The sequence below is a fragment of the Terrapene carolina genome, unplaced genomic scaffold, assembly GCF_002925995.2.
Source record: "Terrapene carolina triunguis isolate 2854851 unplaced genomic scaffold, T_m_triunguis-2.0 Scaffold96, whole genome shotgun sequence".
Lineage (NCBI taxonomy): Eukaryota > Metazoa > Chordata > Testudines > Emydidae > Terrapene > Terrapene triunguis.
This window is the reverse complement of record NW_020664447.1, coordinates 78,032,335-78,049,455: the sequence shown is the minus strand read 5'-3', so window position 1 is coordinate 78,049,455 and position 17,121 is coordinate 78,032,335. Positions and strand designations below refer to the sequence as shown.

General features: G+C 45.4%; 1 protein-coding gene across 2 annotated transcripts in view; it reads left to right on the top strand.

The window, feature by feature from the left end:
• CCDC85C (coiled-coil domain containing 85C) overlaps positions 1–17,121 on the top strand; it is a 160,610-nt gene that overhangs the window by 76,717 nt on the left and 66,772 nt on the right. For both annotated transcript variants that reach the window (XM_026651524.1, XM_026651523.1), the window contains exon 2: positions 16,551–16,627. In XM_026651524.1, coding sequence (XP_026507309.1) covers positions 16,551–16,627 — 77 coding nt within the window. The remainder of the gene's footprint in view (positions 1–16,550; positions 16,628–17,121) is intronic.

Below are 17,121 nucleotides of genomic sequence, written 5' to 3'. Positions count from 1 at the left end.
TGCGATCTGCGGCGGCAATTCGGCGGGAGGTCCTTCGCTCCGAGCGGCAGTGAGGGACTGTTCGCCGAATAGCCGCCGAATAGTTGGACGTGCCGCCCCTCTCCGAAGCGGCCGCCCCAAGCACCTGCTTGCCAGGCTGGTGCCTGGAGCCGGCCCTGGTCTCCTGGACAGAAAGCACTAAAATGCCTGCTCATCTGGAATATTAGTCAATCCAGGAAGAAATCACTGTTTATAGCAGTTAACTAGGACAGAATGGGAAGGGGTAGGGCACTGAATGGCAGCGTGCTGTCTATGGGCTGTAGTGGCTCCAAGCTCATTCTTCTTGAGCAGAGGGAGGAAACACTCAGGGTCTGATCCTGCTCTCATTTAAGTCAATGTTAAAAATCCTAGGGGTTTCAGTGGTGTATGATCAGACACTCACTGTTTGCAGCTTCTTTTTTATTGTTTTGGAACATTCTACAGCTAAGCAAGGTTATTTTTGTGGGAGGTGAAAGAGACAAGCTTTTGAGCTCCACAGAGCTCTTTTTCAGGTGTACAGAATCTAGGTTGTCGTCATAGATATGTATATGTACGTATCCATATAGTTTCTAGACCGTATGGTTGTGAAGATAACTTTAAAAATTGAATGGAGGGTAACCAATGCAGTGTTCTCTTCCTAAGTCCTAAGACAGCCTGAAACGAACACATAGGTAAGTGTGAACTTCCTTACTCATAGGAATGGGGTGATAACTCTGAAACCTAATGCTGTTTATTTAAATAACTACATTATATACATGATTGTTTTATTGGAAACATCCAACTAGTGTGCTTATCCCACAATCCTACACTGTGTTCCATTTCTTTCCAGGTGCCCAAAGCCCCAACAATCCTTTATCTAACTGTCAGACCCTCCAGCTTCCTTCTGAAAAGTACAGTGCAGTTATACGTTGTCAGTATAAAAATTTGAGATAGAATAAAAACCAAAGATGATAGACATTTTAAAGTAACCTGAACCTTGTATCATAATCAGTTACACAGGGCTGCTGTATGCAGTATATTGTTCAGTTTCATATTCAGTTAATTAAAAAGCTCAGTTTCTGTAATTTAAATGAAGCTAGTGCAGGTCCTGCTGCATACACCAGGAAAATGCAGAATCCAGAGGCATTGGCATGGAATTTTAGATCCAACTTGACACAGGGCTACAGGTGTAATGCACTGGCTGTGTGCATGTACAAAGAAGACATCCTTTAGTAGCTGGCCCACACGGAGGATAAGAGGCTAGTAGTACTAGCCAAGGGAGTGCTCCTTTACTCAAGAGGAAGAGGTCTGTGTTTTCTGAGCTGAAGGAGTAGGTCTCTAGTTCTGGATTCCCAGAGGAGTGTATCAGGATCGATCTCGCCTCACTGTGGTCCCGCGCCTGCAACGCCACGCGCCGACTGGGGAAGCGACTGGGCTGCCACTGGGAATGGAGCGAGGAACGGCAGGAGTTGGGAGTCCTGATACCGCGGATCGGAATGGAGGACAACACCATCGTCACCCCCGGAGCCAGAGGCGTGCTGGAGAGATCCCTGAAGGCCGCCGTCCACGCGCTCTACGTGGACACCCTGAAGAAAAAACTGGACCAGGGTAAGGCCTTCGAGGTGACCAGCAAGTGGGACTCCAGCAACCACTTCCTCCCCACGGGCAGCTTCACCCGGTTCGCCGACTGGCGGTTCATACACCGCGCCCGGCTGAATTGCGTCCCCCTCAACGGAGCCAACCGCCACGGGAACCGGGACAAACGCTGCAGGAAGTGCAGGTACGTCGCCGAAACCCTGCCCCACGTCCTATGCTGCTGCAAACCCCATGCCAGAGCCTGGCAGCTGCGCCACAACGCCGTCCAGGATCGCCTAGTGAAGGCCATCGACCCGCGCCTGGGAGAGGTCACCGTCAACTGCACCGTCCCCAGCACCGACAGCCCGCTGCGCCCAGACATCGTCGTCACGGACAAGGTTGGAAAAAAGATCATCCTGGTCGATGTAACGATTCCATTCGAGAACAGGACCCCGGCCTTCCGTGAAGCCCGAGCCCGCAAGCTCGAAAAGTACGCCCCCCTGGCTGACACCCTGCGGACAAAGGGCTACGAGGTGCACACCGACGCTCTGCTCGTTGGGGCCCTGGGTGCCTGGGACCCATGTAACGAACGTGCTGAGGACCTGTGGGGTAGGCCGTCATTACGCGCGGCTCATGAGACGCCTAATGGTCTCGGACACTATTCGTTGGTCTCGGGACATCTACACAGAGCACATCACCGGCCACCGCCAATACCGGGAGTGAGCCAGGGAGACCTTGTGCACCCACAAGGGGGAAGAGACCTATAACCCCCCCCCGCTGGACTTTATCCCCTGAGCCCTGAACCCACCAAACCTAACTGAATCCCACCAAGTGAGGGTCACCCCATCCCCATTACCCAGCCCACTTACTTATACCCATGACTGTCTCTACTTTCTGTATGAGTGATGGACTCTCACCGCTTGTCGGCTGTATCTTGATCCCGCCCACCGTTTACCCCCCCCCCCCATTGGGGACATTGCAGTCTGTATATATTATGTGTGCTGCCCAACACCAAAATACTAACATCTCCCTATACGCTGCATGTTACCCCCAATGACCAATAACTGACGCTTCAAATTTTCTGTATAGTTTATTTTTCAAATTTTATCTAGTAATTGGATCTGTTGTCTGCAGCAGGTAGACTCAATACAAAGGGAATCCTATTCTGTCCTTGTCTGGAATGATGGAGACCATGACAAAAGATACTGATAGTTTGGGTTGTTAAAGAATGGAAAGTCTGTGGTGAGAGGGATTTTGATGGGGAGAATGTGGGGAAATGGGGACTGGATTTACTTAGGTAAAAATGAGGAGAAAGTTTGTCCTTTTGTAGGATTTTCCCTCTGGGAATCCATTTGTGGTGATTTCTAGAAGTGGCTGCAATGTACAGCCAGATGTGCTCACCAAGAGGGCACAAAGCCTGGCACTATCCTCTTCCTGAAGTATTCACACCGTATCCAATGTTTTGACCTGTTTCTAGCCAGTGGAAAGCCACTAATCGGCTTCAGTTTTCTGTTGGGTCACGTGACCATGTTACCAAGATTAAAGCAGCATGAGGAAGGAAAAGAGGCTTAAATAGCTGAGGGTGCCCAGCAGGTCATTTTAACCTTTTCCTAATCATTAAAGCTGCCGAATCCCATTAGTCTCTGAGTGACTTGCAGCGCTGCTCCTTGAATGCAAGCTGCTGACAGAACTTTCTGTTCACCTGTGTCCTTCCCTGTTGATGAAACTGAAGCCAGTAGAACATCTGGCCCATCTGGCCCTTTGTATCATATTGTGAAATGAAGGGTCTCAGGCTCCTTGTTGTGTAATAAGTGTTAATCATGCCAATGAAAAGTAGCATGATACATAAAGCTATTGAAAGCAGGGGATTTAATTCGGCGTATCTAAAATTAGATACCCGGAGAAGGTACCTCTCAGGCTGTATGACAGTAGATGAACACTCCTCCATCTGTATGATAGCACGAAGGTACAGGATAAGGACGATTATGTTGGTACCTAATTCATTGCTTCTGTGTTGATCAGTGAACTATTTCTTCACTCCGTGGTCAATTTGGAGATCCGGGAGATGCCTGTACTGCTGAATGCAAGATCTGACTCAGGGGCAGAGCCCTGCAGGTGGGGATATGTTGATCAAAGCCTCCAATTTGCCATCTTTACTCATTTTCACTCTTCAGTCTTTTTCTTGTAGGTTTATAATAACATGGAATCCCAGCTATTCATGGGCGGCGGGTATAATAGGCCAGGGGACTAGCCTCACCCACCGCCTATGGAGCTATTACAAAGTTTTAAATTCCTCTTTCATTCTGCCAGCTGTTGCATCATCTTATTTTCCTTATTCAAATTAAACAGCAATCAACAATTTAACACACAGGAAAAGTGCTGATTCTGAGCTCTGCTGGGGAAAAAAAACTGCATGAGCTTGGCCCGGACATTGCAAACTCTTAGATATTTCTAAGATAACCTTGGTACTGACAGGCCAATCCGGTCTTCTGCAAATCTAGTTGACATGATACTAAACTGGGAGGAGTGGTAGATACGGTGGAGGATAGGGATAGGATACAGAGGGACCTAGACAAATTAGAGGATTGGGCCAAAAGAAACCTGATGAGGTTGATGAGGTTCAACAAGGATAAATGCAGAGTCCTGCACTTAGGACGGAAGAATTCCATGCACTGTTACAGACTAGGGACTGAATGGCTAGGCAGCAGTTCTGCAGAAAAGGACCTAAGGGTTACAGTGGATGAGAAGCTGGATATGAGTCGACAGTGTGCCCTTGTTGCCAAGAAGGCTAACGGCATTTTGGGCTGTATAAGTAGGGGCATTGCCAGCAGATCGAGGGACGTGATCGTTCCCCTCTATTCAAGATTGGTGAGGCCTCATCTGGAGCACTGTGTCCAGTTTTGGGCCCCACACTACAAGAAGGATGTGGAAAAATTGGAAAGAGTCCAGCGGAGAGCAACAAAAATGATTAGGGGGCTGGAACACATGACTTATGAGGAATGGCTGAGGGAACTGGGATTGTTTAGTCTGCAGAAGAGAAGAATGAGGGGGGATTTGATAGCTGCTTTCAACTACCTGAAAGAGGATTCCAAAGAGGATGGATCTAGACTGTTCTCAGTGGTACCAGATGACAGAACAAGGAGCAATGGTCTCAAGTTGCAGTGGGGGAGTTTAGGTTGGATATTAGGGAAAACTTTTTCACTAGGAGAGTGGTGAAGCACTGCAATGGGTTACCTAGGGAGGTGGTGGAATTTCCTTCCTTAGAGGTTTTTAAGGTCAGGCTTGACAAAGCCCTGGCTGGGATGATTTAGTTGGGGGTTGGTCCTGCTTTGAGCAGGCGGTTGGACTAGATGACCTCCTGAGGTCCCTTCCAACCCCGATATTCTATGAAGTATAAAATAGTAATAATAAAAATAATACAAAATCTTTCTGGGGTCTATACAAAATTATTGTGTAGATAGGGCAAACATTATGCCATTATGATATGTGATTTTTATCCTGTGTTGACCTGCTGCCTATTAAAGTTCACTTTTTAGTACAAGTGGTAGAACAGCTCTTCAGTTGGCGTCAATCAGTATTGTTCCATTGAAGTTGATACCAGTTTACACAAACTTGGGCTCTCGGGTTGCCAGGTGTCCGGTTTTTGACCAGAACATCTGGTTGAAAAGGGAACTTGGCAGCATCAGTCAGACTGGATGTTAAAAGTCCGGTTGGCCGCAGTAACTGGCCTCTGCCACTGGGGGGATGGGTGGGAAGAGCAGCAGCTGCGGCTGGAGCCATACTGAGGAGCTGCTCTCTGCTCAGCTGCTGATGCCTGACAGAGACGAGTGGGTGGCTTCCAGACCGGGATACAAGAGCTAGGTGCCGCTGCCTGGGTATTTGGGGGGCCGCGGATCCTGTCCTCCCCCACTTCTGCCCTGCTGTGCCCCAGTTGCCCTGGTCCCTCGCTATGGGGACTGACCCCTCCTCACTCTGGCCCCTTACCCCGGGGGCTGACCCCCGCCGTGTCCCGATTGGGCAGCCTCCACGTCAGCTCCTCCCAACCTGGCTCTGCAGGCAGCAGGTGAGTCCCGAGAGAGTGAGTGACGGGGGTGGTGGAGAGTGAGCGAGGAAGAGAGAGGAGTGAGCGGGGATGGGGCCGGCGGGGCACAGGGGCGGGGCAAGGGTGTTCGGTTTTCAGCAATTAGAAAGTTGGCAACCCTAGGCTCTGGTCCCATATGTACTGGGAATTAATATTACTTCTGTACTTTTATTTTAATCCGTCCCTTGAGTTACGTATTCTATGGACTTCTCTTTTTGAAAGTTTACTTGTTAAAAATGCCCAAGGCTGGGCCTCTTGAAAAATCATCCCCATTTCTTCTCAGGACATCACCAGAAGTCAGGATTTAAAGCATAGTCCATAAGGCCGAACATGAGGCCTTTGCTTATGATGAGTGCCTTCAAAGTCTCTTTGAAGCATTAGATCTGTGTGGGTATGAAAAATATAGTGGGAAGGAAAATAATCATGTTCCTTCCCCATCATACCCTCTGGAAACCTGGAAGAACAATGGAGAGTCTGTTTTTCTGGTGCTTAATAGTTCATGGCTGTGCTATTCTCCCTTGTGGATAATGGCAGTCATTGGAAGACCATTCTAAATAGTTTCAGGCCCACCAGGGCATTTCTTCTATGGGTAGATAAGGATGTGGGAAGCAAAATACTCTCCCCTGCTCGTGTTCAGAGATATGGATACCAAGTGCATCTTGACAAAGAAAAATAATATCCTGGAACAAATCTGTGTCAATATCAAGGTAAGCGACATCAAAAACTACTGTTAAATAACATTAAGGATCTGTCTTAATGGTTTTATCCGTGAAGATTGCTTTGTGTCCTGGTTGTAGACTTCATGTCATGCCTAGTTGGATTAATCCCTCCTAAATTGCATCTTCTCCTGCCTTTCCCTTAATGGTCGAGCGTAACCTGTTGTAGAGATGGTGGGGGGCAGATACAGGAGGAATTATGTGCATTATATGGCTTTCCGGGCAACAGACCAGTGGCTAATTTCATATATTGGAAAACCTTTAAGTAACTCATACTGGATTCATCCCCTGGTAACTGCTTCATAACAAACTTTGCTATACCTACTACCTGTCCACCTTGAGGAATATTAGTGGAACAGTCTGTCATTTGCTGATTACCTTAGGTAGTAAGAGCACTGTAAAAAAAGATGCTGCCAATCCTCTCTTTCAGAAGAAGGAAAATGCAGCACCAGGATGATACGCTGCTGATGCTTTGGGGATGATGGGACAGTGACAGTGTCATTCCTCTGGACCAAGTGCACTGCCCTGAGCAGGGACGACAAGAGGGGGGGAAGCCAGTACAAATACCGGGGCCCAGTGGTCCGGAAGGGGGCCCGGGGCCCGGCTTCCCCCCCCGCCCCTCGTCGGCCCTGTTTAGCCGGTCCGCCCTTGCTGGGGGGCCCGAAAATTTTTTTTGACCGGGGCCCAATCCCGCACTCGGCGGCCCTGGCCCTGAGCACAATCCTAGTGCTAGGAAAATAGATTGCATTATGCTAAGTGCAGTAGTGCAATCTGGAAAATAACTGGATAAATAATGGTGCGCTCTGGCTATACATCACCATCAGCATTTAGTAAGATTTTATGAATACCTCTGCTCTTTTTTCCCCTCCTTCAGTTCTCTTTATTTACCTTGGCCCATTAAATAGGACCTGTGGAGTAACTGAGTTATACACACTTTGCCACAAGTGATTTGCATTGAATAGTAACAAAGGTTGCCCTAGGAAGAGAGAAATTTAGGATTGTAATAGAAAGATCACCCTACCAAGAAAGAAAATTCAGAAGCTACTTTTTAAAGGGATGAGCCTCCTATCAGTCTCTTTCTAATGAAAGCCTGATAAGCTATCAGAAGCTCTTGAGCTCCTGTTGACAGTCATAGTGGGGAAGATATTTTGCTATGCTTGAAGAAGATGTCATTTCTGGAAGCTACAGCAGTGAGGGTAAAAGCACAAGGGAGGCCTTATCAGACTCGTACAGACTGACTTGAGGCTGCTAAGTTTTTAGACAGGTCTAATGAACTGGAACCGAGGCAGGAATGTGCAGTCTTGTAAAACTTCAGAACCAGTATTTAGAGACTCACTTGGAAACATTAATTAAGTAGCTCCAGTAGCACATGCACTGTCCTGCTTAAGCAATCCTTTGCAGCAGTGTGAGCTTGTTTCCATGTGCAATTGGCAGCTTGTCTGATATGTGATGTTCCTGAGATTCAAGACAAAATGGTTGTCTGATCTTTTTTAAATTAAATAACTGAGCTTTACATTAATCTCAGTGTGCCTCAAAATTGCCAGGCCTCACTCTACGGTCCTACGCTCCTGTTGGGGACCAGATTCTGGGTTGGCACAGGGGGCCAGCTTGACACCCTCAAAGACTTGATGGTGGAGATAGAAGTTGCAGTCCGAGAGCTTTTTCACCCCTCCCCCAAAACACACAAGGTCTGACTTCCCTGAAGGGTTAACTCGGGTTCTTACCTGAGTGTTGCTCCAACCCTCCTCCCGTCCACACACACAAGCTGCCTCACCTGAGTTTAGTGTTGCTTTCAACCGAGGCTGGTTGGCCCAGAGCTCAGGTGCCTCTTTCATTCAGGTTGGTAAGCCGCCCACTACACAGTGAGGACACAGGCTAAAACACTTGAATGTGATAATCCTCCAATGCCGTCCCACAGTTTCCCACCATGTGCCGAGAAGGACAGCCAGTTCACTGGGAAAGAATTAGAGAGTGGCTCAGCTTCATGCAGCACAAAGAACCATGGGATATGCCTCCAGAAGTCCCAGTGACACCAATGAGAATGCAGCAACCCGGTAGGGCATTACACTGTGGTTGCTAACACCTGGGCTAAGCTAATCTTTGTGTGGATTACCCAAATTAACTCTGCAGTGAAGACATACCTACCCACACCAGCACTGGATAAGGCAAGGGGAGCTGGGGTTTGGGGTTGCATGAGGAAAGTGAAGGTTACAGGTCTGCCTGATTTCCTCTCAGAGATTCATTTTCATAGAGAAATAAGAAACGATGCTGGTTTGACCTGTTTTCTGGTTTCTCTGTGAAAGAATCACACCGTCTTGATAAATCAACTTCGTCACAAGACAAATTGCTGGCCCGTAATTCAGCCTGCTTGTCATCCTCATCGTCAGTGTCAATAAATAAAACCAGTGGAGCCGTGAGAGTCTGATATATTGTGCTGAGGAGTAGAAGTCTGATAACAAAGCTACTGACAAGCAGCTCTAGTGCTGGCAAATTGTTTTATTTAGTACAGGTTGAGGGTCTTTGCATGATAGCCAGTTTAATGGGAAGGTCAGTGTGCAATGGAATGGAAAGGAAGATGTCAGCATCTGTGCACAGGGAAGGAAAATAGGGCAGCAGACAGTAAACTGTGTCAGAATTTGCACTCCTTTCTGTGTTCTCCTTTCCTATGGTTTGAGTTTGGGGGCAGTGCTGGTGGGGGGGAAGCTGCTTTTTGTGTGGGGGAAAATAGTCATTGCAGGACACTGAGGGAGGAAATGTTGATGCATCTTGCCATGATTAAGTCTCCTGTGCTTCACTGAGTGAAAATGACCCATAGGGAGAGAACCCAATGGAGGGTAAATCTCCTCCTTCCCCTCCCCAAATCTGTGGAGCATCTACCAAGTGCAGACAGTGGAGGGGGTGCTTGGGGAAACCATGCAGTAGATTTGTAGCCTAATCTGCCACCTTCTATACAGCACAACAGTGGGGATCACATGTGGCCCACTATTTGAAATATACATGACACAGAAAGAATACAGTGGAAAAAACCTGCGTCATCCCATCTAGTCCATCTCTCTGCTCGTGCAAGATTGTTTCCTGTAAAACATTGCATAGAGTTTAGTCCCAACTAGGTCTGCTTGCTCTGAGCCAAGTGTTGGGTCTTTCACCTCTTCCCTTAGGAAGCTGTATATCACATCAGAGAAATCAGTCCAAACTCCCATAGAATATAACAAAAATCCCAACTAATTATTACCACTATGCAGTATCACTCTGTCTGTTTGTGTGGTTATTTGATATGGTTTTGCTAAATTAAATCATGTGTAATTCAATGTATTTGTACCATTTCAGCTCTCAGCTGATGTTCCACTGCTTTCTGTTCTCATAGATAGCTACATTAATATTTTCCTCTGTCTCCATGGCAGACTGATCTTATAAAGTGGATTGTATGGATTTTGATTAAATTCACTTAAGTAAAACAAGTAAAACAACATTCTAAAGATTTCTTATACAAATGGTGCTTGATATTAAACTTGTAGCTTGTGTTCCACATTCTCTCAGATTTGAGAAATGATGTACAGGGAAATAAACCATGATGGTTACAAATGTCAAAATAAATGCGTGGTTCATCTTATTTGTCCATCATCCAGCTTCCTCTGAAATCTCTAATGGGGAAATGAAATGCCCTAGCGTCTGCAAACATCTCTGTGTGTGACATTGTTCTGTGTTCCAGACACACAGAGATTTATTTTTTATTGTAAAACAATTTCTAATTTGTGTGTTAAAAGCCTTCTTCAGTAGCTAGGCAATTCCCGACTCCTCTAAGGCAATTTAGTTAAAACAAGGAAGAGTGATTTGTCTCTCCTTGATTTAGCTGTAATAAGTATTAAGTGTTTTGTCTGTGTGGAGAGAAGTTATTCAGATGGATTATATTTAAGTTGAATTACACCCTAGTCCAGATGGAATATATATATATTTTTAAAGATCAGTAAATATTCATGAGGGTGGGTAATAACAGTAATGCTCCTTTATGACTTTGGAGAGTAATTCAGGTGCCACTAGCAGAGATGATGATACCTACTACGCCAATTAGCATTTCAAAGGCTCAGTAAAGAAATTGGACTTATTTTACAGCTCTACAAACAATTTAATTTGGGCGCTAGCACTGAGTAAATGAATCATGATTAGTTATAATCTTCACGGCCCTCCTCAGTTTTCATTAGCATTGTTTTTATTTCTGATTGTTCCCTGTGAATGGGCTGCGTCCCTGTCCCTTCCTCGACAGAGTGCACAGACCCTGAATTAGTGTCCAAACTCACCCCTGTGCTGGCTTTGAGATTACTGGGAATTCAAAAAACAATGTAACATAGACTTGACCCTAAACTTTCACTCTGAGCATGGCTGTCTCTTGGATCTCCCTTCAGAACCTGTTTCCTAGCTCTTTCTCTCTCTCTACAAAGCTGCTTCCACTTCCCATATATTCCCAGTGAAGCACCTGTCACAACAGCAGAATTTACTCAGCATTTTTATGCAGTTTTCCAGTGCCTGCTGACAGAAGAATCATGTCATTCTGTTAGCTGCCCCCCTTATGCCCTATTGCACTTACTCACATACCCCTGTTTCTGCCCTCACCACGCTGACAAACACTTCCACTCCACACCTCCTCCCTATTACATGCCCCCGATACTCAGTGACATGCTGTCAGTTATAAGTATAACCCAACCAGGGATGACCTCCCAGCAGGGCTCCCCCAAATAGTTTCTCTTTTAGCCAGTGATAATCCCCCTGCTCCAAGGTGCATGTGCTCAGAGAGTCGGGCAAACAGTGCAGGGACCCTGTCCATTTGTGTTCCCATTTTAAATAGGCAGGAATGGAAGCAACCCCCCAAAAAGCCAATTTGTATTATACTGCACTTGTCTGGAAAGGTTTATACCTTGCTCTTAAAAAATATACTGAGCACAATGACTATATAGCACAGAGTGTGACATATGTAATATAAGGGTAATAGCACTTCCCTACCTCAGTGGGGTGTTGTGCGAATGCATTAGAGATTGTGAAGTGCTTTGAATCTACCGATGAAAAGAGCTGTGCAAGAGCGAGGTGTGGTTATAATAATGAAGGAGAGCAGGATGGGCGGATACCTGATCTGGGTCCTAAGGCAAACATTTCCTCACACAGCAGCTTAAGAACTCCAGGGATAGCTTCAAGGGCAAGGGCTAATTTAGCAATAGCCAGAGAGGAAGTGAGCTTCATTCTAGCTGGGAAGCCCTCCCTAATGGCACACCCAACAGCTTACCAGTCCTTATATCAGGAGTAGTTCAGTATTTTTTATCGAGGTCCAATTTCTTGGTCAAGGTATAGTCAAGGTCCAGACTCCAGAGAAAATAATAATTATAAAAAAACCAACAATGATGATAAAGAAAGAAAAAGATTTCAGGGTCTGTTCAAAAGCATCTGTCAGTCCAGATTTGGCCCGCAGTCCACCTATTGACTACCTCTGCCTTATAGCATCATTGACCACACAAGACACTTTCCTTCCCAGCCCCTACAACTCCCTCTCGTCCTCCTCAGCATACTCTACATGTACGGAGCCTATTAATAGATCTGTGCGATTAAACTAAAAAATAAGGCACCAGAGCCTCAGCTCTTGTAAATCATAGGAGGGCCATTGAAATCAGTGCCACTTCACACCAGCTGAGGATCTGACCTAAACTGTGCGGTTTATATGGTATGAAGTTTGGGGTTCTGTTGAGCCACTAAAACCAGTGAGAAGAATGTGCATTTGGACTGAGTGTTAGAGCATTCCATAAATTTTGAAGACATAGCTAATATGGAGATGCGGGGGAGGGGGCAGATTTGTTTAATTTTTAACAGTGATTCTGGCTAGGGGGTGTGATCCATTAACATTCCTGCTCAGCAGATGGGTCTGCAATGCCTTTTTCAAATGAAGCTTTTGAGGGGGAGGTGGTGGTGGAAAATTTACTGATAACGGGAAGGTCGGAGGCAGAAAAATTCTGGGAATGTGGTTCTTGATCTAAAAGAGGGGAAAAATCAGCATAGGTTTTGCTGCTTAATGCTTGAGTGACACTGCCTGCAGGTCTGAGAGTTATGGAGTCTTTTAAAATTGAAATCAGGATGTTAACTGCTCAGCTGGTACCCACCTAGAATAAAGAATGTTCACAAGATGTTGGTGATTAATCTCTGAGAGTGCAATGCAGAGGCTGACAGTACTGATGAGTGTTTCTCATGCAGTGCCAGAGATGCAATATTTACTGCTGACAACAAAATAGCTGATTCTTTTTCTTGTTTGTTTTTTTACGTTTAATTTGACTACGGTCATTTGGCGTTCCCTTACAGAGGGCAGAATTTAAAGATCGGTTCATTTATTGTATTTGAACACAGACTCAACTTTCCAGAGTGTCATCTGATGAGAACTAGAGCCCTTGTAAATCTTAGAACTGAATTTTAAAGATGGTAGCACCCACAGTTCCCATTGACTTCCACAGGGTTGCACGGCCCTACTAAGCATGTGTCTAGAAAGCACACATTGGCATGTGATAGGCATCATTTTAAAAAAAATAATAATACTTTCTCTTTCTTTCTATGAGTATCTGTATTCAAAAACTGTCCCTGCCATGGAACAAATCCATTGGACTGGAAGCCTAGTAATAGAACTCGCGTATGGAGGACCCTCTGAGTAGGGTGACCAGATGACAAGAACAAAATATCGGGACGCATGTGGGGGGGGGGCAGGACCCAAGCGCAAAAAAATAAAAATAAAAAAAGGGCTCACCAGTGTACTCCTCCAGCCCTGAGCCAAAATATCGGGACAAATGGCGTCCCGACCATACATCCGTCGGGACGCGGGACAAACAACTGAATATTGGGACAGTCCCGAATTTATCGGAACTTCTGGTCACCCTAGACCCTCTCCATGCAGGTGTATATATCCACAACTCTGTTTAAACATGGGTGTTGCTAGCTGGTTTCTAGCATAGTTTCTCTGGCCATGGTGGACATGGAGTATTCAGTTCTTTGATCAAAAATCTGTTGTTATAAACTGTTTGGGGCAGGGACTGTCTTTTTTGCTCTGTGTTTTGTACAGTTCTTAGCACAAAGGGGTCCTGGACCATGACTGGGGCTTCTAGGCATAATACAAATAATAATAAATAATTATGTGACAGTCAATGGCTATTAGCCAGGATGACCAGGATGGTGTCCCTAGCCTCAATGGATCACTTGATTATTACCTGCTCTGTTCATTCCCTCTGAGGCACCTGGCATTAGCCATTGTCGGAAGACAGGATACAGGGATAGATGGATCGTTGGTCTGACCGAGTATGGCTGTTCTTATGCTAGTCTGTCTAGAGGGGGCTGTCTCCCACAGAGTCCACCCTGCACAGGGAAACTAGGCAAAAACCCTGCTAAATACTATGGTTGTAGCATCTGAGCCAGCTGTGCATATATCGAGCCTCTATAGCAGGGGTTCTCAAACTGGGGGTCGGGACCCCTCGGGGTCACGAGTATATTATGGAGGGTTGCGAGCTGTCAGCCTTCACCCCAAGCCCCGCTTTGCAACCAGCATTTATAATGGTGTTAAATGGTGCTTGCTATGTGAAAGTACAAAAGTTTGAGAACTACTGCTATAGCATTATATACTACCTCTCATCCTAGTAGCTTACATATTTATCAAAAGGATGTACAAAATATGTCCAGTCTAGTGATATCTGATCTGCAGGTAATCACAGGTAGTCCTTTAGCAGCAAAGTGAGTTTTGCATTGCATCCTGCTTTTCCAAACCACTCATTTTCCACAACTTTCAATGTCTGAAACCTAGTGGAAACATTCAGGATTGTATGTATATAGATCACGTCACTCACTGCTAAAACAGATTCACCTCTAGCACTAAATTTTTATTTAACAGTGCACAGAAACTCTGTGAAGCCATGTATGGCAGAAAGTGAAGAATAATGTATCTAATCAGGACTGCAGATTGAATTTAGGGAAGCAAAATTGGAATTTGGCCAAGTGCTTCCTGATATTCTCAAGGCAAAATTTGTAAGATTTTTTTTTTTTAACGATCATAAGATGTCACAACAAAACAGTGCCCCTAACACTGTGGTGGACCACAGGGACATTACTAATTCAGACCTTGGCCCCTGATTCGGCAAAGTACTTAAGCATGTGCTGAAGTGTCCCTGACTTTAGTGGAACTTTAACACTTGCTTAAGCTGTTTGCTTTGCTGAATTGAGGCCTCAGAGGGGAAACTGCCAACTATTGACCATGCAAATCACTTCTTACAGCAGCTCTTAGGGTATGTCTACACACGCTGGAAACTTCAAAGCGCTGCCGCGGGAACGCTCCCATGGCAGCGCTTGGAAGTGTGAGTGTGGTCACGCGTAAGTGCTGGGAGAGAGCTCTCCCAGTGCTCCTGGTAATCCACCTCCACGAGGGGAATAGCTCCGAGTGCTCGGAGCCTGTCTACACTAGCACTTTAAAGAGCTCAGACTTGCTGCGCTATAAAATGTAAGTGTAGACAAGCCCTGTTGTTCATTCCCAGCCAAGTTCAAACCTGGCCTGTTTAGTTTGTGAACTCTGACAGCACTGCATCTCAAAGTGGTATTGTATGGATTCTAAGGCCATTTAACCTGTTCAGAGGACATATGTGATTTGAAATTGCCTTTTCTTATCCTCTGTTTTTGTTATGAGGAATATTTGGATTTACTTGTTTCATACAAAACAGTTTTAAACAAAAGCAATACATGTCATCCGGGGGAGTTTGTACTGTAAGTAGATACAGTACTTGAATATAATATGTCTTGTCTGAGTAGTTGTTACACTCTCCTTTGTGTGCAGTGTGGCACATGTCTGGCATATTTCAGTTTTTCTCATGAATAGTCAAAGCACCTTAAGATATTAGCTGTAGTTGCATGCTAGCAGATCTGCAAAACCTGCGTAAAGAATGGCCTGGCAAGAATTCTGCAAGGTGCTGAGTGCCCCTGGTAGGTGCTGGACAACTTCAACATCCAGTGACGTCAGTGAGAGATGAGGCAGTTCAGCCTTGTATAGGAATGAGCCTTGGAAGATCATGTATGAAAATCTCTTACTAACTGCATCTTGCTAGACCATAGTGGGTCTGAGCCTGTGCTCAGTATCTCCAAAGCACAACAAAAATTGGTGTGGTTGCATGGTGCTCAGTTCTTCTCTCATTCATGCCCAGTGTGAACTATTGTGGTTGAATAGTGGCTTTGCACCATTTCACAGTAAATACGAATACCTCGCTCTCATATAGCGCTTTTCCTCCGTAGATCTCAACACACTTTACAAAGGAGGTGGGTATCATTATCCCCATTTCACAGATGGGGAAACTGAGACCCAAGGAGATGAAGTGACTTGCCCAAGGTCACCCAGCAGGCCAGTGGCCATGGTGGGAATAAAACCTAGATCTCCTGTGTCCCAGTCCAGTGCTCTATCGTCTCCATTTTACAAAGTACTTTTGACACTCAGAACAGAGTTGGCTCAGGTTAGTCACTTGTTTAAGCTGCAAAACTCACCGCAGACAGATTATATGCCCTGCGATTAAAACTGCAGACTAATTTGAAATGTTACAGACAGATTAATGTGTGCAAGAATGTCCTGCAAATAATTACATTGTGATGAAGCTGGCGCAACTATTTTGCCCACTCTTTAATTTCTCTGTGTGCAATTTGCAATATGTGTTGCTTCAAAGTGTGTTCCAAAACAAAAAGCAGATGTTCTGCACAGCAGCAACCCACCCACAGAGCTCTTTGGCACCAGGTCATCCTAACCCCTAGTGCTATCTTACTGTAATGCTAAACTGTCTATTAAACTCCCCAAATTGAACACTACCATGTTATGTGAGACTACTATACTCTGTTGCCCTACCATTATTTCTGCCGAACTCCATGTGTTTTTAGAATAGCCTATCAGTAGAATGCTTTGGGTGTGTATGTTCGTCCATGTGCGTACTTCAGGTTTTAAATGTTCCTGTATCCGTCTCCTCCTCTTTGTTAATGCATTAGACTCTCCAGCTGTGACCCCTGAGCATGGTTCTTTAGCTCTTTTCTAAGCTTATCTTCCAGTGAGAGGAAAAATGAGTCTAATGGTGAAACTATATTACTGATTTTAAAGAACCGTGTCACAGGGAGATTAATCTTATTTCTTTTTCTTCTTCCCTTTAAAGATTCATCTTCCAACTACATCAGGCAACTTGAAACAAAAGTCAAACTGTTGGAGGATGACAACAAACTCCTTTCTCAGGTAGGTTTTTCTGGTGGTGTTAATATACAATATGACTTTTATGTCCTGACCCTGCAACTGGATCCAAGCAGACAGAATCTGGTTCCCCCATGATTTCAATTGGGCCCTCTTGAAGTGCGAGAGTGCACCTGCATTGTTGCAGTTGTTGGATCGGGTCTTATTTTGTAAAATGACTTTCATACTAACTGGACTTTAAAATCATTTATAAAATTAAATAATAAACCACATCAGAGAGAGAGTAAAGAAAAGAAGTCCAAACAAGGACAAAGTGCTCATGAGGTGGAGAGTGACAGGAAGGCTGCTCCCCATAGCAGGAGCTGCCGAGGAGAAGGCTCTTGCAGCAACAGGAGCAAGATAGTATGGAGGAACACAAAGGAGGTGTCATAGGGTAGCTGGCCCTCTGAAGGGATAAGGGGCCCAGCCTATCTCTGACAGGCTCCACAAGAGAGAATGAGGCAACTCAGGTTCACCTGGGACTAATTAAGTCATTGAGT